At 43.3% G+C, this 24,869-nt stretch overlaps 1 protein-coding gene across 1 annotated transcript in view; it reads right to left on the reverse strand.

The window, feature by feature from the left end:
• SORCS3 (sortilin related VPS10 domain containing receptor 3) overlaps nucleotides 1-24,869 on the reverse strand; it is a 567,608-nt gene that overhangs the window by 98,397 nt on the left and 444,342 nt on the right. The window contains exons 8-9 of the mRNA XM_008686652.2: nucleotides 10,739-10,828; nucleotides 2,520-2,699 (exon numbers count right to left, since the gene is read on the reverse strand). Of these exons, the coding sequence (XP_008684874.2) occupies nucleotides 2,520-2,699; nucleotides 10,739-10,828 (270 nt within the window). The remainder of the gene's footprint in view (nucleotides 1-2,519; nucleotides 2,700-10,738; nucleotides 10,829-24,869) is intronic.

Here is a 24,869-nt window from a genome sequence, read left to right on the forward strand (position 1 = left end):
AATGCATCTGACCAGCAGCTCGGAGCATGTTTCCATAATATAATTGAGGGTGTTGGAAAGAATATTTGTTTCTTGATTTATCAGTGGAAAGCAACTAAGAAGAAATGTAGTTTGGAGTTAGTGATGTGAAGAAACCACAACAAAGCTTTATGTGAAAAGAGTATCACAGAATAATGGTGAACACGCATAATAGATTATATTCATTATCATCATCAGACTTGTCTTGATGGAACGGGCTCTGACACCTTAAAAGAGAAATTATTATTTGGCCTTCAAGAATTATTTTCTCACCTGATTATGTAATTACAGCCATGACACTATTGTACTTGGAAGCAGGGATTAAAGGAAGAATGAGAAGGGTCTCTCTACAGCAGGAGGCTGCTCCAACAGACGAGGAAACAGACAATGTCTCTGCTTTATTCAGTTTTAGGGAGTTCAGTGGTGGGGGTGGGGTGGGGGGGTGGATTCCCACTCAATGGTTTCCAAGGTCTTTTAGTGCCAAGACCTGCAAGATGAATTCTCAAGTAAGTTCTCATGTTCTTTGTCCCCTTCCCATGGTCAAGAAGAAGCTTGAGAGGGCCACATGCAAGATGGAGTGATATATTAGTAAGTAGATTTAAGTGGCTGTGCTCATCCCAAGCCAACTCACATCTGCATGACCTGAAGGCATCTCTCTGACATTTCAGACAAGGTTAAACAGGTGTAATATCCTATCATGTCATACTATAAAGTTACACATTAACTTGGCATAGGAGACTGCATCATACATCCAAATATCATTTTCTGGGTATGTAGATGTAGGGGAAAAACAGAGAGAAATATTAGCCCATCAAATAAATGCCCAACTCTTCAATCCAGCTCTTTACTAGCATCTGTGCAATATTTATCCCCACTGTTCCCCAAAGTCACTCAACATTCTAAGAAAATGGGCATCTACTCATCAGACTCTGGTTCTCATCTTATGCTGGGATTCTGCCAGACATGCCTTTCTCCCAAGTTCTAGTAATTCATTCTTTAAGCCAATTCATCTCCAAGTACCCTCCTCCCCCCAAATTCCTCAAGTTAGAATGAACCTTCCTCTGTAGTGAGTCTACAACATGAAAAATCACAGCTTTAAGACAAGTTAGTCTGTGATCACTAACTACCCTAATAGGGTCACGTATCTTTCCAGGAGATTGTGAGTCACGTGCACCAGCTTCATCTCATCAAACAAAATATACTCTATGAAAGTGTATTAATTTAGTGGAATTGAATGTGAAAGCTTACTAGTTTTCCCAGCTGCATTACTCAAGGGCATTCAGAGTCCAGAAAAATTATAGTCTCTTTGCTAACCAGCCATATGGTACACAATCTCAGTTTCTATGAGAATCTCCAGTGAAGGAGGTTAAAAACTAATGACCCCTAGAGACCAATTAAATTCAGCTTTATCTCCAAATCACAGAATGCATCTCCAGGTGCAAAACAGCATCACCCTCCAAAGCCTTCAATATGGTCATGGTCTAGCTTGTGTCCGGATACAGTTTATTTTCTTGGCATTAAATGCCTTCTAGAATCCGAACTCCAACCACCTATCTGGCACTCATTCCTGTACTTGACGAGCATTTATTCTGTGCAATTAGATTGGCCAGCTCACGGTCTTACAATGTACACCATCCATCTAGTTCTTGACTCATGCAAGTCTTAAAATATGGAATGTCTTCCACTTCTTCCTCCCCAGGGCAAAAAGACTGATAATCAGCTTGGTAACATTTAGATCTAAAGCTCAGACACTGCCACGAGAGACATAAAAAGTACCACAGGCCTAGGATCACTGAAACAACTCGTTTTCCTCTCGTTCTTCCGTGGAGTCACTTGGTTTCCTAGATAATTTATTTCTTAACTGGTGAGCATATCAATAAACAAAACCTCAATAGAACTGGAAACCTAGTAAGGTGCTCTTATTAAGCAACAGCTCAGCATAAGTCAAGGTTAGTTCTTCACCATGCACCGATGTTGGCATCTGGTGGCATTTTAGGGAAACCCTCATCCCAGCATTGATAGTCACTTTTCTTTTCCCGTAAAATGTGTTCATAAGATGTAATTTTCCAAATACTTTAAGATATACAAATAGGTAGGTACCTCCACTCAGAGTCCGTTGAGTTGAAAAAGGGACTTATGTGAGCTCATGTAGGTCAAATACCTGGACGTCTGGCTCGTAATCGTGCTCATTCACAAAAGAGCATCCACTTCAGCTATCCTCTGTTCAACTTTGCTGAGTCAACCACCACACCAAATGATTCATATACATTCTCTCTCATTCCCACAACCATCTTATTAGGCAAATATTTGATTCCCATTTTACAGGTAAGGAGACTGAGGCACAGGGAAGCTAAGTCCCTTGCCCGAAGTCACACAGTTGATAAAGGGTACAGCTGCCATCTGAACCCAGGACTGGCTGACTGCAATGCTTGTGTTTATTCCATTAATAACTTCTGCAAAAGAGAGGCAGACCCAGGTGCAGAATCATCTTGGCTACATACCTCATACAATTCAATAATAATGTTTCCCATCAGGCCTCGGCTACTCTTAATGTTCTCCATGGCCAGGGTGAAGTAGATGCCCCGCGTGTCTGAGATGTAGAGGTTGTACGTGTCGTTCTGGTTCCATTCTTGGACGGCTGCAAACACTTGGTTCTCATCGGTACTGATAATGTGCATGTCCTGGAAGAAGACGGAACACCTGTAAGGCAGCAGATCTCCATATCTCTCTGCCCATGGGGACCCAGAGTAATTACCATGACTTATGAATGGTGGAGAAAAAGCCTGAGTTATAGGCAATGTTAAACAATTCTGTGTCGGACCAAGGCTATAAATTAAGAGCTTCATGATTTCTGTTCCTTGCTAAGTGACAGTAAAATGGGTGTAAGGGGCTTTGGTGGGTATCATTTTCCATGGCTTCAAGGGATTCATCCACTTTCATTTTTTATTTTTATATCTGAAAGTTAGTGTTAGCGCTAACGGAGACATACAGCCTTGCAAGAGGAAACTCACACATGCAAAGAAGACAGGGCTTATCCCTTCTTTAGATCTTCATTTATGTTTTCAAACTTTTTAGTGTAGTGGTTGTGAAACTTCTGTTGGGGATCTTCAGAGTCGTGGGGATTGGGAGAAGGGTGGCAGGGAGGCAGAGTCAGCAGGGGGGGGGGGGCCTCTGGGCTTCCAACTCTGTTTCAACCAGAGCGGTACCACTTGAATCTGTTTTATCCTGGAGTTCTGCATGATATCTGGGGAGGAAGAGGTGAGGGAGGTTCTGCTGCTAGTAAAATAATATTTGAAAATCACTGATAATAGCAGGAAGGATACTCAACCTGGGCTTTAGTGTTCTGTGTCCTAGTAGAAACTCTGCTAAAAGTTAGCTAAATGGTGTGAAAGTGTCTATGTCCCTGAGCTTCAATTTTCTCACCAAAATACTGAAGAGGATGGGCTATCGATAAAAATAGCTAACATCTGAGCACTATGCTAAGTCATCTAAAAGTATTATTTCAGTTAAAAATCCAAATAATTCTACAACAGAAGTAGTATTATTCCCATAATAAGGTATGCAGAGGTTTGCCAACTTGCTTCATATTACATAGCCAGTAAGTGGCAGAACCAAGTGTTGAGCCCCTGTTGCAGGGCTCTAACCTAATTGTGACTTCTAACCATTTGGATACGTAGCCTCCACAACAGAAGTTGCAACCCTACGACCCACGGGATGACTATGAATCACAAATGTTTGGTTTGACCACAGCCTCTACCGAACACCTGGCAGTGTCGTCTTCAGGTGAAGTCTGCCCTCAGGAAGCCTCAGCCTTAGGTACCCGAACGCTCCTATGACCTGCCTCTTACATATGCATGTTAACTTCCTGGGCCCTAAAGTCACTTTAGTTTATATACCTGGACTAGAACATTTCTAAGATCAAATCTGATCCGTTCACAATTCAAAATAGATTCTAAAAAGCCAGTTTTCATACGTGGCTAGGCGCTGTACAAAGATCATTGCAAATTCAAGTCCTTCCCTGAGGAATTCGCACTGTCAGGAGGAAATGTTGACACAGATAAACACTGGACATAATGGAAGCCGGTGCACTGGGTGTTATACGCAACTAATGAATCATCGAACTTTACATCAAAAACCAGGGATGTAGGGATGTACTGTATGGTGACTAACATAATATAATAAAAAAAACATTTAAAAAAACCTAAAAAATGTATAACTACACAGGTAGATATGCCAAAAATCATAGCTTCCTGAGAAGGCAGGAGAGGACCCTGGTCACCTTGGTGACAAGCATTCACAGTAGGGGCCTGGGCAACTGGGGCTGGCAGTGAGTAAATCACCAGGCTGGGTCTAGCTTCTACCTTGTTTGACCAACCTTTCCCAGAAATGATTCAATTATAAAAGGAGGGAGCAATGTCACAACTGTGGAGTGCTTCTCCAAGATGTTTTTCAAAAGGAGCAAGCTCATTTGATCTGGACTACAAGGAGGTGGGAAAGTGAGTAGCGTTCTGGATCTTTTTCTTGGAGAATCTGTCAGATCTCAGCGTCTGGCCTTGAACTCCCTAGGTCGCCTTGACTAAGACCTCACTAGCTCATTTGTGCTTACACACCTTATAGAATTACAGGATCCCGCTGAGCTGCTTGAAAATGGAAATAAGCCTTCCTCTTAAAAACCCTGTGATGAAATTGTGTTGTGTTGGGGTGGAATGAAAGCCGGAGAACCCAGTAGGAGGGGAAATAGCAGCTGCAGGAAATACAGATTAAATTCACTTACCCTGTTAAAAATGCAATAGAAATGCCGGGCTTTTCCCAGATGTTTTGGTTATAAAAATGAATGAGCTGAGTTATTTTAGACTAAACTAATGTAAAAGAAGTGGGAAAAAACAACTTAAAGTACTGGGGCATGGTCCAGATGAAAGGCAGCCAGCTTTGCTGTGAGTGTGGGGTATGTCACCTGGCGCACAGGTACTCAGGCTTCGGGGGGGTAGGGTGCTCTCTGGCAGCCAGGACTCTGCCAAGTCGGCTTGAAACATTCTTAATATCCCTAAGTCACTTAGCTAATAAATGATATTATTAATATTAAAACCCAAGACTACCTGAATCAAGAACCTAAACTCTGTGATCAGTGGGAGTATAACTCAGCACACACACACTCCTATGTCCCATTGTCTGAGGTTCTGAGTCAGTGTGAAGGCTGAAATCGTACCATCTGAACCAGCCTTCCAGACAAGTCAGGTGCATTCAGTCTGGGTCATGACTCTTTGAAAATGCTCTGAACTATGTGTCCTCTCTCCAAATAGATCTGATAGTTGAATAGGAATCAACCAGTAATAACCAGAATATTAAGTCTTCAAGAACAGATAAAAGCATTTTCAGTAATATTGATCTAACAGGGATTCTGAAAGATAATAAAGCATATTTCTTGAATCCTGCAATCTCAATCTAACCCCAAAGCATGTGTCACCTCCTCCTGAAAAAAAAACAAAAAACAAAGACATTCTTGCTACTCCTGAGAACACGCAGGGCGAGATTTGACTGGTGATGAAGAGAGAGACCAAAGTGGGGGGGGGAGCAGTAAGTAAATTCTGATTGGAATTTTACTAAACTGGAATTTGGACATTAGACATAACCACATGCATGTTTTTATTTGGAGAACAATCACTAATAACACTCCCCCTATACCCTCCCATTAATTTGGAAGAATCATAGTTGCCTTTTGCAAACCTAAACATGAGACTTTGTAGGTAAACAATGATCAAAGTACTTCCCCATGATAGGGGCACTGTGTAGCTCAGTCATTTAAGCGTCTGTCTTAGGCTCAGGTCATGATCCCAGGGTCCTGGGATGGAGCCCCGCACTGGGCTCCCTGCTGGGCAGGGGGCCTCCTTCTCCCTCTCCCTCTGCCATTACCCCTGCTTGTGTGCACACTCTCTCCCTGTCAAATAAGTAAATACAGTCTTAAAAAAACAAAAACAAAAACAAAAAAAACAACTTCCCCATGATTGAAACATTTTCATGTAATCTGGGCCGAATGTAACTTCATTCATTATAAAAACACATATGTTACTCAGCATCTGCCATATGCCAGACGTTATAATAGAAAACCAGAGAAGACCAAGATGGAGAACCTGACCTAAGCAGATGCCCAGTGGTGGTGGGGATATCATGTGCTCTTGGCCTTCTGGGAACGTGACTAGGGTCCCCAATACAAGTACTGATAGGAATACAAAGGCTTATAGGTCAGGGGGCCGGGCGGGGGGGGGGGCATCCATGGAAACGTGTGGAACCTGAGTGGCTTGAAAGCAGCTTTTCCCTGAGGGAGGTGAGGACAGATAGAGGACACAATAAGGTGCTCTGCATGACACACCTAAGTTTTACCCAGAAGTAAATATAAAACTAGCATAAGATTTTAAGAAGGAAAAGGGGAGAATTAAAACTGACCGATGCAGAGATTTGGCTGGGGAAGACCAGCTTCACTGAATGATCACAGTGTGAAAGGTAGATTTCAGAGGGGCAGGGGGAAGGTTTACAAGGTGGCTGCAACTACCCCAGTAGTGACACGTGAGGGCCTGAACTAAGGAAGCAGGTTTTCTACAAGAACCCTATGAAATGGATTGGTGAGATATCAGGGAGGCAGAACCCACAGGAGGTTAAAGAAAAGGGCATATCTTTCGTATGTCCGATATCTGACTTACAAAACTTTCTGCTTATTAGCGTACTCATACAATCATAATTAACTACTCATAATTAACTACGTGTATAATTATTTATTCTATGTGAGCCTCTCTCATTAGCCCATAAGCTCCCAGAGGGCAGACACTGTGTCTTTCTCCTGCATCACTTCATTTCTAACACTTACTAAGTATCGATAGCACACGGTAGCTATCCAATAAAAGTTTTTGTGTGAATGAATAGATGAAGTAAGTAAACACAGGAGAAGGATGGAATTTTACGGACATAATATAAGGTAGAGATGCTGAACTCAGTTCTAGAGTTTTAAAATGGGATCTTTCCGGGGAGGGACTTCAAAAAAGCAGCCCAGGGTTCAATGGGGCTGCAGATATGGACGTCACCAATATGAAGAGAAGGTATGAGGTCACTTAGGAACCACGCAGAATGCCACGAGAACTTAGGATCATCAACATTTAAGGGTGGCAGGAGAAGGAGATCCAGAAAAGTGAATCAGAATAAAATACTCCACAGGGAAGAGTATCAGGTATGGGTTCTTTTCCAACAGTGTCAAATGCTCCAGAAAGATAAAAAACAAAAAACAAACAAAACCAAAAAACACTAAGATAAAGTTGTAGAAATATCTACTGGATTTGGCATGGAGGTGGTCCCTAGTAAAAATGGCTAGAGGATTTTGGGGGGAATAGTGGAGACAGGGGTGTGGGAGAGCAGAAGGCAGCTGGCGGGAGGTTGAAGTGTGGATAGGAAGCGACAAAAGAAATTAGAATTACAGATAACATTTTAAGAAGTGTGGTTGTGACACAGCAAAGAAGGATAAATCAGTATTTGGGGAAATGTAAAAATTAAGGAAAATTGTCCCAAGGAAATTAAGGAAAAGGTTAATATCACTGTCATTATCGTTATAATAAATTTTCTCAAGCATATTTCCCTCTTCTCCTTTTTATTATTCGAAATGGGCTGAAACATATTCTACCTTCAACTAAAAGCAAACCCAGACTTAGGGAGAGAGAGCCTTTATTTGCAACAGCACTGCAACAGAGAGAAGACTCTAGCTGTCATTACCTGCAAGCCTCTCTTAGTGAAGGCAAGGGAAAGTAAAACAAGGCTAGAGAGAACTGGGTTTGGGGAGCAGGGAAAGTAGGTGGTGGGAGAAGGGGCCATTGAACAGGAAACCGTCCTCCTTACAGTCAGGTGATTTTCCGAAGGGCTGTTAACAGGGGCTGCTCTAAGTTCCAGCGCCTGCTTAAGCGCCCTATGCGCTCATCTGCTCAAGAGTGGGTCAGAGTTCAGGGGTGAGGGGTGAGGGGTGAGGGATGGGGTCGGTGAAAAGCCAGACTAAGTCTCCTCAAGTCAAATTAGCTAGCACTTTGTCCAGATTGGTCACTGGGGACAAAGAGTTCAGTTAACCATTTATAGATAAAGAATGGGAATTTGGTCTGTCAAAGGTAAATAGGTAGGCACCTGCGTCTTAGCGAGGTGCATGGGAAGAGTGGTTTTTTGCAGTGAGGTACTTCCAGCAACACAAAAGAGTGGGGGTATTTCTTAAACCCCGCTGTTCTCCAGAAGCACTGCGCTCAGGAAAGTTCAATGGTATTATGAGGCCCGCTTCACAGATAAGAAGACCTGGGCTCCTGGATAAGCAAATGGCAGAGCTGGAAAGAAAGCTCAGGGCTTCTTGCTCAGAAGCTCCATAGCCTTTAGGCCAGGCTACCAGGGCTCCCCGTCATCTGCCTCCTCGCCCCCTGCTGGTGCGTGCCTTCCATGCCCTCCCCCCACCCCCCAGGCCCGGGGCCTGGATATGGAGGACTCAGCACAAGGTTGCCGCCCCTAATAATGCCACTCGTTATTAATGGTGTTCATTTCATTCTCTGCAAAACACTCCAAGCCACGGAGCGCCCCAGGGGAGGGTGTTCTGAACAGACAGGCTGGGAGGAGAGGTGTGAGGGCTGCGATGACAGGGAGCTTCTCCTTGTTTTTGTTTTTAAGCAAGACGCCCGACAGTAGCCGCCGCTCCTGGAACAGCAACAACTTGCTTAAAAGCCATTTCCATTTTTAAACACTTCCAACCCCCTCTGTCCTCACCTCCTCAGCCTAGGCTAGGAAAATCTGAGCCAACGCTGGCTAATAAAGGGGATCGATAACCATCCAGCTATTTTCACAGCAGCCCTCATATTAATGAAGCTGCACTGGATGGAGTTCTATAAAAGGGGCCGCGCGGATGGTACTCGACCGCGATAAATTGCCATGGGGTTGCTGATCGTTAATGGAGTGTTCCAGGGTTGTGATCAATCCCAGGCTTCATTTGTCCCCACCTGCAGCCACACTGCCCAGGGGAGCAAACTGTTTGTTTTCCTCAGAAGGTTAAAAATACATCAAATATGCACACAATGCAGAGACAGAACAGGCCTTACATGGGGGATATGGTTTGGAAAGGTCCGGAAATACTTCTGAACCAATACATGGAAATCATCAAGTTACTGCAAGGTGTCTCCTTCAGAAAGAGCATGATTATGAACTTCCCCTTCCTCATCCTCTCCAAGCAGGGAAAGTGCTTTCCTGCATGGGTTTAGAATATCTGATGGGTACATCCCGCAACCACGTGCCATGTAATGGTTCCATACCAGCCTCACAGAGAGGGTAGAGAAAATGAGAAATTGATCCCATGGCCTGAGGCTACTTCATACAGTCCCTGCTCATCCCTTCAGCCTCTCCACCTCTCTCTCTGCAACTCAGTCTCTTGAGATGGTGTTTCCGTTTGTTGAATGAACCATATTTTCTTAAAATAGGGTCTGTGTGTGACTTTTCTGTTGGTTTCCTAATCCTTGTTTGCAGTGTTAACTCCTTAACCCTCTTGTATCATCTTAAACCTTACTTTCTTTAGGAAACTTGTCCTCGGTATCCCTCTAGGAAAGCTCCACCTATTATGTCACAATGGTCCTTGAACTTCTACACCTGTAACACTTCCTACACCCACAATCACTTGTTCAGTGTCTCTCTTCTCTACCAGAATATAAGCTCCAGGAAGGCAGGGACTGATTTGTGGCTTCTTTTCTATCCTCTCCATAGAGCTTAATTTACTGCCTGGCACAGAGTAAAAGCTTAAATGGGAGAAAGAACAGTTCAATGGACGACTAAAAGAAGGATCAAAATTAATGAATGAATTCATGCATGCATATATGCATGCATGAATGAATGAATGAATAAAACAACCAGGGGTAGACAATTACCCACCTTCTTGTCCCATAACCCCCCCGCTCTGTACTCATTGAGCCTTTCATGATGATTCCCAGCACCAGCTTACAGACACAGATCTTCACAACATTACATTTGATATGTGTCCAACCAGAGACTTGGCTTTTTTGCAGCCTCATTAGGTGATGCAATTGTATCCTGTCCATGTTCAGACTGAGGTTCTAAGATCCATCTCCTCCAAGAAGCTATTGTTCACAAGGGATGGAGTCCACAGTAAGTTTTATGATTTTCCAATAGAGGAGTTAAAATGCCATCATTTGATATTAACATTATAGTAAATTATTCCTTTTTAATTACTCATAGTGGCAGAAGGGAGCAGAAACACAGGCACTGCATTAACATTTGGCATTAAAATGTAGAAAGAAGCATGAACTCCACGAGACTCACCTGTGCACCTTTATGCACGTGTACATACAGCGTCTGGGCTCCAGCCTGGGCCCTTCTGGGCCTCTCCCTCTGTTTGGCAGTAAGGGCCTTGCAAGAGGGAGGGACTCCCAGAAGAGACTGAGTGCTAGCTCCCCTTTCACTGGGAAATGACCCCAGGCTATACAGGATATATGAGACATAAGGGGTCAAAGCTCTTGCCTGCATACCCTGCTGAGAGGAGAATAGAGAACCCAGGTTCAGGGCCATCAGCAGAGGCCAGAACCCCACAGTGGCAAGTCAGGCTCAATGCCAGCTATCTCCCAGGCAGAAGTCAAACCTCCCCATGGTACAACCTGGCAGCCTCTCCCTGCTGCTTTGTCTGGCAGGACCCAGGACGGTAGGTTGTACGCACCTTGGGCAGGGAGTACTTGGGCAGCTTTATCTGGGCAAAGGCCTCTCTCCGATAGGACACGTAGTAGCTGGCTCTTCCACCGGTTGTCACCTGGATCATAACGGAAACACAAAGAAGTCAGATGGTGCCAGGGATCACGGCCAAGTTGGAAAGTATTAGCTTCCCCATCAACAGCCACAATAGGTTTGTGATAACCTTTCAGAGAGTATCCCTTGCTGGTGTTAGGCCTCCAGGCCCATAGCATCAAGTTGCTCCCATGCCGGGACACTTAAGACAACAAATGAGCAATGACAACAGTCTTTCCCAATGGCTGGCACTTTTGGTAAGAGCAGGGACTCTATATTTGGTCACTGTGCTCTGCAAACATACACACCTAGTAAATAGTTTCAACTGCAAATGGAAGATACTGATGTGGGATGTACCCATGATCGATTTATTCTGCATTAAAAGAAGTTTCTAATCCTTTGCAATTATGACATGATTGTGAAATGAATTTTTGTCCCTGAACCTAATAACTACTATTGCTCAAAAGCTCTTGTTATTTTGAAATTAATTTCATTTCTGATCTGAGCACAGTTTTTTTTTCCTTCATATTTACAAATCCATGCATTGAGCGGGTATTTTTTGGTCCTTTCCATGGGCAAGTTATTTAAAGGGCTCAAAGGTCAGAGGAAGAGCTCTGGATAGGAAAGTGAGAAATCCTGGGTCTGAGTCCCAGCTCTGCCATCTGACGGCTGGGGGAGTCAAGCTCTGTAATCTCACTTGGGAAGGATGGATTCTTATAGGAACCTGGAAACCACTCCAAGAAATGGTCCTCTGGTCTGGGCTTGTTGAAAAGTCCTGCCAACATGGCACAGCTCTGCAGATGGCTGCTCTCAGCCCAATCATCCTAACTCAGGCAGACATTAATATTCACAAGAGAGGACACCATAGGCTATTCAGAGAAAATAGCAGGATGACAATAGCAACCCGGCTGCTGTGCCAAGGAGGCAATTACTGGAGGCCCCCGCTCTGTTCTCACCAAGCACTTGCTGGAGACGGGCCAGTCCTCCCACTCCAGTCCAAACCTGGCGCCCATCCACAGCGGCTGCAGGGAGCAGGCGAGGTGTCACATCTCTATTGAAAGCCACCCATTGCTCCTCACTCCAAGAGGTGGAATCTCCCATGGCTCGCCCAGCTCTGCACAGATTGGAAGCACACAGACTGCCAGGCAGAGCAAATGTTAGAGTCCGCGTGAAGGCAGAACCTTGGGAAAAACTTGGTGCAAAGACTTAAGCTATGAATCAAGACGAGAGATGGGTTTGATCCCTAGTGTTCAGCTCTATCTCCGCATCTCTATTTCCTAATTAGAGCCATTCATGTCTTGTATTCCAGGACTTTTGTTTTTTCTGGTTTTTCTTAAGATTTTATTTATTGATTTGAGAGAGAGAGAGCACACAAGGGGGGGAGGGACAGAGGAAGAGGGAAAAGCAGACTCCCCACTGAGCAGGGAGACCCACACTGAGCTCAATCCCAAGACCCTGGGATCATGACCTGAGCCAAAGGTAGCCACTTAACCAACTGAGCCACCCAGGTGCCCTTGGTTTTTGCTTTTTGATAACATATCTGTTCTGAATCTATATTGCTCTGCACTGGCTTAGAGGTGGGGCATATTCAGATCAATGAGTTGCTAAGAAGCTTTTTTCTTTTTAAAATAAATTTCAACTGCATAGAATCAGATTAAAATATAATCTTTGGTGCTAAATACACAGTCACCACTAGTCCCTGTTCGATCCTATTTGTTTGTTTAATTTTCTTTCTTTCCTTCTCCTTCCCTCCCTTCTTTCTTTCCTCCCTTGCCCCTATTTCTTATTTTTTTTTAAGTCCAGTCTGGTTAACATAAAGTGTTATGTTAATTTTAGGTACACAATATAGTGATACAACAATTCTGTATATTCTCAGTGCTCATCAAGATAAGTATCCTCTTAATCCCCATCACCTATTTCACCATTCCCCTCACTCTGCTCCCCTCTGGCAACCATATGTTTGTTCTTTATAGTAAAGAGTCTGTTTTATGGTTTGTCTTTTCTTCTTCATTTGTTTGTTTCTTAAATTCCACATATGGATGAAATCATATGTTTTTGTTTTTCTCTAACTGACTTATTTCACTGAGCATAATACTCTCTAGATCCATCCATGTTGTTGCAAATGGTTAGATCTCATTACTTTTTATGGCTGAGTAATGTTCCATTGTATATATATGCCACATCTTCTTTATCTAGTCAAGTATCGATGGACACTTGGGCTGCTTCCATAATTTCGCTATTGTCAGTAATGCTGCAATAAACATAGCAGTGTGTATCATCTTTTTGAAGTAGTGTTTTAATTATAAATTATAAAACCAACACATGTACGCCTGTCAACCCAAGAACTGGAACAGTTGTTTTTAAACTTAAACTGCATCAGAATCACTTGGAAAGCTGCTTAAAACTCAACAATGAATCATGGAACACTACATCAAAAACTAATGATGTACTGTAGGGTGACTAACATAACATAATAAAAAATTAAAAAAAAAAAACAACTCAGACTTCTGGGCCCCACCTATAGAGTCTTTGAGTGATCAATCTGGGATGAGGTCCAAGAATTGTCTTGTCTAATGAGTTTCCAGATGATGCTGATGCTGCTGGTCCAGGGACCCCACCCCAAGCAGCTCAGAACTAGAACTTTAACGACAACTGACATATACTTCTGTGTCCCCATGCCCTATACACCTGCCCTGACCCGGTCTCCCTCTGAGATATAGCTACTTTCCTGATTTTGTGTTGATGATGATGATTAAGTCTTTTTTTAATTGAGGTGAAATTCCTATTACATAAAATTAACCATCTGAAAATGTACAATTCAGTGGCATTTAACACATTTGCAATGTTACACAACCTCTACGTAATTCTAAATGATTTTCATCACCCCCAAAGGAGATCTCATACCCAGTGATAAAGTTTTTAAACCCCAAAGTATATGCTCTGGTCGTTTATCATATGCTGAAAAAACAGCTCTCTACAGGACACCCTGAATTTCACCAAGCTTGCCCTGGGGAAGTAAAGCAGCATCAGAGAAGGCTAGTCCTGTCACTGAATGCTGGCCAGAGCACAGCAATTAAAAGAAGCTTCTCCTGAGAAGACCCAGTTGGCTCCACAGGGAACAAAGTGATAGCACCACCAAGCACCTGATCAGTACCATAAAACAGAACTGTGTCCCTTGGGGTTTCCAAATCACCAAGAGCCAAAGGAGAACAGAGTGGTCTCCTCGACAGGGTGATGGACCCCACCAACTTGGGCACTCAGCCCAGCCATGCCTGATACAGCCCTGCACGAGCACAGACCCTCTCTTCTACAAGCTCACACAAACGACCTGAAAGACTTTGTGCTTGAGTAATCAAAGCTGAGGATTACTCTTCAGATACACGATAGGATGATCCAAACTACTAAGGGGCTGATGAAGCTCCAGGAGGCCAGAGATTCTTCCAGTACCTATGAGAGCAGAGTATCTCCTAGTGATACCAAGCTGGCTCCTGCAGTTCTGCTTCGTCCTGGCTGTATCCTTTGTACCTGCGACCATCTAATTGATGGTTTAACCTCACTGTAACACCCATGGGTTCACAGAAGGGTTCTGGATGCCACCCATTCATTACAATTTCTCTCTCCTCTCAACTCTTAAACTTTGTTCTCTCTATTCCTACAGCCATTTCAACATTTACTCTTGTGGTACACATATTCCTACACTCTTCCCTCCATGTCTTCTTATAAGGTTTCAACCTCCCTGATTCCTAGGCCATGCTGGGCTCATGGCCAGTGATTGGTGAACACATAATAATAAAAATCATGACACCACGGTCATTTACTGAGTTCATCTACCATGCTCTAGAACTGCATGTAGCCATTATATAAATTATCTAGTTTAATCCTCATGACAATCCTTCAGAGACTATAAGGTACTTACTGTCTTGCCCAAGATAAGATAAATTTGAACCTAGCAAAGTTTGGCTCTAGACCTGTTCTCCTCCTCCCTGTTCTCCATTCACCTTACTCATCTCACTATAACAACAATACATTTTCTTGACTCCAAGATTTTTTTAAAAACATATAAAAATGCCCATAATTGGCATGTGTATATATGTTTATCTTTCTTCATATTCCCAGAAAATCTGTTATGATATTGATGGCGTATCTTAAAAACGTCTTCATAGAAGAGAGGATGTGAGGTAATAAGAACAAGATTACTAATAACTACCATGCAATGAAAGCTTATTACACAGAAAATGGGACAATAAGCAGTTTATATACCATACTTCATTTGATTCTAATTATATATGATATAATATATAGTACTTCTACAGGTCAGGAAATTGAGGCTGAGAGTAGTCAACTAACTTGCTCGACATCACACAGACTTTCATTGTTACAGCCAACCTCTGACTCTCACCTGTGTCCAAGGCCTTAGCTAGGAATAAGCACATCCCCAAAATGTCAGGTACAGAGCAAGGGCTCGATACTCACTGACTAACTGAATAATGAATTGTGGGGATTAATCCACTCAACCAGAGACACTTTGAGTTTGATTTCCTCCATTGTTTAGTGACTAAACCATGGAAGCACAGAAGAACTCTCCATTCCCACCCAGTTCCTAGATGGTCACAGGAACTTATCTCTAGCACCCCTCCTTAGGAGCCGGATCCTCACGGTGTTGGGAGGATACCACGCTGATGCATTTGCTGCCTCTCCACTAACTATTTGCGTGGCTCTCTGGCAACCACACAAGGAAAGAATAAAGTTTAGTGACTATTAATCTATTTTGATGAACTTTTCCCTTCCTCACAAGCAAATCTGCTGGCATTGTAAATCCCAGAGATTATTACCACTTTCCCTTTCAGTGACACCTTTTATTTTACATATGATGAATGTCATCCAATTATTTGCTCTGGGCCCATCCGTCATGCTAAACACTGAATTAGCTGGGTCTTTTCCTCACTAATGACTGGCTCGTTAATCTGATTTTCTGGATTTCCATTTTACAGGTTTAATTGGGCTCCTGGCCAATGAAAATGATTCCTTTGGACAAATGCACTGACCATTAAACACATCTGTCTCTTCTGACTTGTTCCCATTCTTGCCGTAACCAAGTCTAACCTGACATATCTTTTATTTTTTCATTTCTCCTTGATTCAGGAAGATGGCTTGCCCTGGAGGACAGAGAGAAATCTGCCAAAAAAAAAAAGGAACCAAAGTGCCTGGAGTCATGTTGAGCCTGTTTCTGCCATAGATAGAGGAAAACTTGTAATATCTCTAGAACTCGTAAGTGGGCATAGGTAATCTGAAAAGAGAAGGAAAAATTAACATTTTCGGGTGTCTACTATGTTGAGTGCTTTACATTCATGATATTATTTAATATCCACAACAGTAATGATTAGTATTACATTATTACTGTAGTAATATTAGTAGTACCCTACAAGGTATAAATATTAATGATATAACATTCTCTGAGTATATAGTATATGCCAAGCCCTGTTCCTCTGTACATACTAGCCTTCTATTTTATGTTCAGATGAGAAATTGAGGCATAGGAAAGTTACACAACATACTCAAAGACACACAGCAAGTAAATGGTGAAGCTGGAATTTGAAGCCAAGTTTATCTGACTGCAAAGCTGATGCTGGTCCCTCAGGCTAGGTCAGGTTTCCCAACCTCTGTGGAGGCGAATAGATCCCATGTCACTCAACTTCCCATTTCGCAGGTAAGATACCTACCAACAAGGCAGATCTTTTTATGTGAGGGATCATATCAGTTTCTCAGCCCTGAGAAATCAATGCTCTACTGTTGCACGGGAGTGAACAGAGCTGCTACTAGAATTTGTGAATAAAAGCGACCAGAGTGGAAAGAATTCTGGCTGGCACAAGAAATGTAGGAAACGACATTTAGAAGGTTTTTCAGCTAGAAGACCTTGCTGGACCCAGTATGATGTGAATAATCTGCCTAAGCGAGGGAAGTGGCCACCTGTACAGGCCTCCATTAGTGACTCCCACGCAGCCCCTGCAGCATTCCCTCCTCCTTCAAGAAACAAAAGGGAACAGCACAGTTGTTAGGATGCACAATTAACTTTTCCAATTTCTTTGCTCATTAATTGTATTCAGATTATTTAAAATAAATCTTGACATTGTTAGGCCTTTCTCTTCCTCTCCACTTACATAATTCCTTCAAAGATCACATTTCTCTTTCAAGAACAAAGGAGCAGGATTTGACTGCTGGACCACAAAGTCAATACACAGCCACAGGTCTCATCAGGCAGTTGCTCTAAGTGTTGGGATGGTCCTGGCGGCTTCTCCATGGCAGCTGACATTGCCCCTGCCAACTTAAGCTCATTTTCCAAAAGTGTTTTTGCTGAGGCACCACACTAGAGGTCTGAATCAAAACTTCTGGTATGGCATTTGAAACAACATGACATCTTACCAGCAAGCCATCTCCTCTGCTAGACTGTTTGATGTTGAATTTAGTGTTTGTCAAACTGGTGTTTGCTCATTTTATGTCCCGGAGGCTGTGTGATATTAATGTAATATGCAGTTTTATCCGCTTGTTTCTAGGAAGAGTGGGTCTATTACCTACCACGTATAGACTGTGCTGAGGCTGAACCTCCTTTGAAACAGATTTGCACATAAAATCTTTTACTGGGGTCCTAACACAATAAAATCTTTTACTGGAACCCTAACATAACAACCCCAAAATAACCTCACCAAGAATAGATTTGGAACAAGATAGTCGACACTGAAGTCAATATTGTTCTCTCAACTTGTGCGTGTGTGTGTGTGTGTGTGTGTGTGTGTGTGTGTGTGTGTAAGGGAGGTGCTGGAGGGAAGGTGAATCCTGAGGTTGGCCAAAACATACTGAGAAAGAACTGCCACCTTCACCCACCCTTGCCAAGACTTCTTGGAACATTCACTGCCCACTGGGAATCATAGGAAAGGAGAGAAAAGGGGGTGACTTAGAGTAGCACGGGGGAAAGACTTATGACTAGACCATCCACGGTACTAGAAGAGGAATCAGTCTGCCTGACTCTGAGTCTGTTTTTTCAAATAAAATAAAGGTCCAGACTTGGTAAGTTTCCAATTACATTTTTTCAAAGAGGACCCTCCCTCTGATTTTTTAGCATTATAGGACATTGGTTGGGATCCCAGACCTATGTTTAAATCCTGCTCCTGCCACTTGCTGGTTTGGTGACCTTGGACAGGTAATTACTTTAACCTTCCTAATTTCTTCTTCTAGAAAGTGAAGACATCAATACTAACCATCAACATGTTGCCATGAGGAGTAAACAGTACAGCATGTAAAGAGCATTAGCCCTGAAGCTGGCACACACTAAGTTCTCAGTGCATAGAAATTGCCCCTGCTGAGCTAGAGGACAGTTGCCTGTACCCCTATAACATCTTGGGGCCGACTGGGGGGTAGACCATGGTGCCGGTTTACATATGCCAACTGGAGGCTTCAGGAAGTGCTGTCGTAGCCACATGGGCTACCTGGTCAGAAGTGACCAGGGATAGAGGACTGAAATTCTTCTTGGGGCCTTCAGGCAGGATGATTTCATGGAGAAGACATCTATGGAGACCAGGAAGCCATTGTGTTTCGTGCCAGAGACTGAACCATTACTGGGTGTAAGGCTTATCTTTCTGTTCTGGCTTTCATGACTTAGAGGGAGGGGAAGAAGTTCTTGGAATGTGCATCTGACGCTTCAGGATGGAAGCCCCCTGCCTTCCCTCTCTTAGTTGTTTTTTTGTTTGTTTGTGTTTTGTGTTCTTTTTGTTGTTGTTGTTGTTGTTTTGGGGGGCTCATAGATAAAAAGGCAAAGGTAAGTGGAGAAATAAAAAAGAACAAATAAGGACTTGAATTGTCATCTTGGAGCACAAAACTTGGGAGCACCTTGGTACTCCCAATGAATAAGAGCTAAAAAGCCAAAACTTAAACAATCTACTTTGAGTGTTCTAGATCAGGGTACCAGAGCTGCCTGAAAGAAAGAAAGAAAGAAAGAAAGAAAGAAAGAAAGAAAGNNNGAAAGAAAGAAAGAAAGAAAGAAAGAAAGAAAGAAAGAAAAAGAAAGAAAGAAAGAAAGAAAGAAAGAAAGAAAGAAAGAAAGAAAGAAAGAAAGAAAGAAAGGACTAGCCATGGAACCCTAAAGTGACATGTTAAAACTTGTTGCCAAAACATCCCCCCTTCCCCTCTCAGAAATGGCCCTGTTCCTGGTGGACTGCGAGCTTCATGTGGCTGCAGGAAAGATGGCACATGGGAGGCCGGGGCAGGTACCATAAGGAGTCTAGCTCTGTAGTCTTCGTACACTTACATAAGTTTTCTCATCGACTTGAGACCTCACGTAGCCTTTTTCCTTTCTACAGGTGGATGTTATGAGGTCAATTCATTAACTGAAATATTCCCAAGCCAGACACCAGCCTCTGTCTTTTCTCTAGTATGCCAGAATTTCAGAAAATAAATACAAAATAGTGGGAAAGGAGAGGAAGGAAGAAGGGTGTGAGGTCCTGGTATATGTCATGTCTGTGTTTCTAGTTTCAGCTTAACCAGTTCTCAGATATGCCATTTTGGCATGGTAACTAATCTCTTGGAGTTTCAGGGCTATTGTTCTATAAAAAGGGAGCAAATAATTACCCTCTCTTACAGAGCAGTAAATGAGATAATAAAATGCTTTCACAGAACTGTAAAGTGTTCTACAATGTAATGATTAGAATGTTATAATTGACCTGTAGTGTGTACCTAAAAACCCAAAGATATTAGAAGTATTTTCACTGGAAAATTGCTGTAGACGGAAAGTTTGTGTTCCCCACAAATTCCGATGTTGAAACCTAATCCCCAATGTGATGATATTTGGAGGTGGGACATTTTGGAGGTGATTAGGTCATGAGGGTGGGGCTCCCATGAATGGGATTAGTGCCTTTATAAAAGAGGCTCCAGGGAGTTCCACTGCCCCTTCTACCATGTGTCTATGAACCAGGAAATGAGCTCTCTTCAGCCACCAAATCCACCGCTACCTTGATCTTGGACTTCCCAGCATCCAGAACTGTGGGAAAGATTCTGTTATCTGTACATAAGACTCTGTTTTATCGTCTATCTGCTATAGCAGTATGAATAGACTAAGACAGAAATCAAGCTGATGGTCCAGATAGGCCCGCCCCGTTGACTGGGGGGGAGGGCACTGAAATTTGCCAGTGAGGCTATAGCTATCCACAGACCAGTGGGCAATAAGGAATGTCACAAGAGAAGCAGGAAATGGATGGGCAGAGATAAAGAACAGAAGTGTATTCAGCCACACAAGATGAACGACAGGCGTACAGAGCCACTTAGAATGATTAATTTTATCGATATGTTCAAGATATTTTACATAACCTAAAAGGGCAAGGCAAACAAAGTTATTAATTTTCTAGAGAATCAGGGATGCTTCTTTGGGACATGGGGTTTCCAGACGGCCTTGGAAATACGTGTGGGCTGCTAGATACGACAGCAAAACTTCGCCAACATGGGATTTGCGTGCCTCATGAGTGAATTTTGGGATAGCAGTGGACAGATTTAAACCATCTGTCAAGCTGTTTCTCAGGAAACACTACCACTTCCCCAGGAGCCATGAATATTTGTGAAATGCCAACTGCTGCTCGGAGCCTCCCCAGTGCGCTCTCCATGTCAGGCCTTTCCTGTCCTCCATCAGCAGAAGCACCGCTGAAGAGTCAAGCTCTGTCCTCACACTCTGTACACGCTGTCTGCTCTTGTGCACGATGACCACCCGGAGGAGAGACTTTGCAGTCCCACTCTACTGGTAAGTCCACTGACCGCACAGGCTCGTGAAGCTCCAAAGTGGCAGAGTCTGGACTTGAGCTTGGCTCTCAAAATCCTGACCACATCCCCTACACTGCACAACCTGGAACAAGCCTGAAGTGTCTCCTGCGAGCCTTTCCAAAGAATGGCTAATTTAGGACCAACTACCTGGAGGGATTTACCATGACCCAGATCACGAGAAGCCTCCGGCATCCATGAAATCACAGTGACTGGCATCACAAACTCCCTCCCTAAGGAAGCCTCCCCACCCCAATTTCCGGGGGGGAATTCATCTTTTCTTCCTCTGATTTTTAGGGCTCTTTGCGGCCTTCTCGTTGCACTTACCAGCTGCTGTTCTAAATTATGGGAAGCTGGTACCTTTTAGGTCTCTTGTACTATTTTCTATGGTAGATAATGTGCTACATTCCCATCTTACCTTCTCTTAGTACCTGGCACCCACGTCATAACAACTAATATTTGTAGAGGGCTCTCTTTTCTGCTGTTAGTTTTTATTATTGGACTGAATCTCATTTGGTCAGCGCACAACCCTGTGAGGGAGGTCTAATTACATCCCCATTTTAGAATTAAGGGGCCTGACTTTAGGTCACCTCGTTACTAAAAGGTGAAGCTCAAAGCCAACGACAGAACTTTTGCCTTGAAACCCCAGGCTCTTTTCATGTTGCCAGGCTGCTTCAGTCTGTGTCTGCTAAGTCAAGATCAGAAGAAGACAAAGTGGAGATAATTGCATGGGTTTTCACAAGTGGGTCATGATTTTACATCAAATACTCCTCTGAGTGTTTGGCAACACCACAACATGGCGATAAGAGAGTGTGCTTTCCTGTGGGAAACAGATTACAAGATGTTCCTCTCCACCTACCACTGAATCCACGTATTAATTAAGGGTCTGGCCACATTCCCATCATTCCTTGAACACTGCTCACGTTTAGACGTTTCATGATGGATACTGGCCCCAATGCTGCAACTGTATGTTGCATTTATCAACCAATGAGCAAAAACTTATTCAGTATTCTTGTGCCCAGGCTGCATCAGGTACCATGGGACCTTATAGAGTTTACCATTTCTTTGTAAAAGCAAGCCTAATAAGATGTACAAATGACAACATAATACCAGTGATAATGCTGTGCTACCCTGAGCAGGGTAAAGGCCAGGTGCCGGAGAAATACCCCCGCAGAACCATAGTACTTTACTCTGCTTATTTTCATGATCCTTCTAGAATTACCATAACACACAACACACACACAGAGACACCCTGTAATATAGAGTATATACGTATATATGTGCATGTGTGTGTAATATACACACATATGTAATATGCATTATAATATTACATTATACATATACTTATTTTATATATATATATATATAATGTTATTGACACTCCCACTGCCTTTGGAGAAGAATGGGTTCTCAACAATAAAGGACTCTCTGTTTGCTGAATGGGATGATGGATTTGAAGAGGGAACAAAGGAGTAACGAGAATATGACTAAAGTGTACCACATAAACAAGCGAGGAATGGAGAGAGAAGGTGGGGATGGATCTTGAAAGAAGAAAGAGCTCACAGCAAATCTGGAGAGACTGCAGGAAGTGAGATCCAAGAGGGTGGGTCACTGGTTGCTGGTTCCCGAAGCGACGCTTCAGAGGAAACAATGGGTGTGTGTGGGTTTTATTAGGTGTTTTTGCCGTGCGGTATCTGACATAAACACCGTGCTTCGTTTTTGCTTGACACTTCCAATAAAAAGTTTACACCACGGTGCTCAATAATCTTATTAAGATTTTATTTATTTATTTGTGTCTCTTTGCAGAGGTGTTCGTATCAAGAAGGTAGATCTGCTTCAAGAAAATGCCCAGGAGTTACAGCTGGGTTACCAGCAATTTATCTTTCTGAGCCTTTTTGGTTATTTATTTAGTTCTTTGTGGTGAAATCATAAAGAACCTTGCGTCAGAAGCCTAGACATGGATTCCATCTTTCCCTCACCCCTACTGGCTATTATGGGTCTTTGGGAAAAGCACTGAACTGCTTCCAGACCTCGATTTCATCCTAAAACAGGTGGGAACACTCACAACCTATCAATCCAACACAAGCCAGACACAAAGTAGGGACTCAAAAATGTCACGCCCCTCTGCTCCTCACTCCTTCACATCCCAGGTCCCGGTTTCCTCAGCACGAGGGTCTTCTTCAACTCTTATATCCTAAGACTGTCTGCTGCCCGTTTCTTCTGTAGTCATTCAATGACTCCACAAACATGTTTTGGGCTGCTACTTTGTGTTAAAGCTTTCTGCTCCTACCTACTGCCCCTTAAACATGTCTTGACCCAATTGGCTCAACATATAAGAATATTTAGGTTGTGACTCTCATTTAAAAAGCAGAACAAGTGTACTGGTATCAGACAGCCTAGGTCAAAATCTCTGCTTCACTCTTTGCTGGCTGTGTGATCGTAGGAAAAGGACTTTACCTCTCTGTGCCTCTTCTGTGAAATGGAGGTAAGAGCAAGACTTCCCTCATAGGATGTCATAACAACAAAATGCATTAATACTATGCCTAGCTCACACCAGCCACTCAGTACGTGTTAGCTATTACTATGGTATGTCATTGACTCTGTAAGAACTACAGATCATTCAATAAGAAAATTAGCCAGGAGGTAAAAAAATCACAGAAGAACGCAGAGGACAAATCTTAAATAAGAAAATGCTGAGAATTACAGTGTTTCTTACACGGAAGGGTTCTGTTCAATCAACTTCACAAGGACTCCTATCAGACTTTTCAGAGGAAGGAAGGAAGCCACCACCTCCATGCCTTCCCTCCCATGCACACACAGAATACCTAAGAAGCAATTACATAGCAGAACGAAATAATAAACACAATCATATTAAGAGCACTTTGATTATGTCTCCCTCCTGCAATCTGGAAGCCATCGCCACCCAGGGCAGGTGTAAAACCGCAGGCGTTAAACCGCAGGCATTCATCCCCGAGAATCGTCCAGAAGGCCTTGGGTTTGGCAGACTCTCGGTTCAAATCGCGTCGCTGGAATCACCACTGCGCATTACAACGAGGTGTGCGCCCCTCCCAAAAGCATTTCTCAGGGGAGGAGGTGGAGGCAATCTTGCCTGGCCTCTAGAGGTTACAGGGTAAGAGGGAGAGGGGATGTGGCTATGTTCAGTCCCATCACATACACACCAGATTAGAGAAAACAAGGAAGGAGAGAATGGAGATTAAGAATCAGAAAACTCTAAAGCCCAAGAAGAACGGAGAGCGAAAGAGCCAGTTTCTTTTTTCTCTTTTTTTTTCTGTTTTGCAACAGATGTTTCACTTGCAGACCCAAATCTAATAGCAGTTGGTGTAGTAAAGATGAAATAGTTGGAGGAAGAAAAAGAGAGAGCTAAGAAGGAAAGGAGGGAGGGAGTCAGGCTGGCAAAGGGGAAGTGAATCTCCAGTGCCTCCCTGGCCTTCCTTCCTTCCTCCCGCTCTCGCTTCCACCCCCTGGGGACAGGCGGTGTCCCGCTGTCTCCCCAGCCCTGCAGCTCTCCTGGGCTGGAGCACACGTAGCCCCTGCCTGCAGGCATTCCTCACAGGAAGGCAGGGGTAATCAGGCCCATCCTTCAAACATCTTCATTCTATTACTTCCATAATCGGCTTCTAATGTTCTGTTCGATAGATGTGAGGCCGACCAGACCAAGCGCTGGAACAGCTGCTCGGGCCATGGAGCTATTCTCTGTGGCATTGATCACAAAGACAAAAATCAATCCTGGCTAAGGAGAAAGAAGTTAAAAATAAATTGCCGCGATTGATTTCTGTTCAGACCTTCTGACTCCCAGTTTAGAAAGGGGGAGGGAAGAGTGCACGGGATCTCCCTGTCATGAAATCACCTCATGTGTCCCAATCTCGAAAGCAAAATCGGAGCTATTTTACACGTACACAGGTACGTGCACACACAAACACACAGGCACGCATGCACGTAGTTTTCTCTTAGTTGATGCTCACAGTATTTTATTGTTGCCTCCTAATAACTATTAGAGATGAGAATCCATATGAATCGTGAACTCCCATGAGAAGGCGGCTGGGGTTTTTCTCGTTCACTACCAAATCTCCGAAGTGGGGTCCCGTGCTTTGTGGATAGTAGTAACTCCGGAAATCCTTGTTAAGGGACTGCCAGAACAAATGAATTAATGAAGTCCCTTCCTTGCTATGATCAGCTCTTGCAATTATGTTTATTTCTTCATTGATGGATCACAGCATGTGATTATTTTTCTTCTTCATTGTTCTGCACAT

Source organism: Ursus maritimus, unplaced genomic scaffold (assembly GCF_017311325.1).
Source record: "Ursus maritimus isolate PB19 unplaced genomic scaffold, ASM1731132v1 scaffold_7, whole genome shotgun sequence".
NCBI classification, from domain to species: Eukaryota; Metazoa; Chordata; class Mammalia; order Carnivora; family Ursidae; genus Ursus; species Ursus maritimus.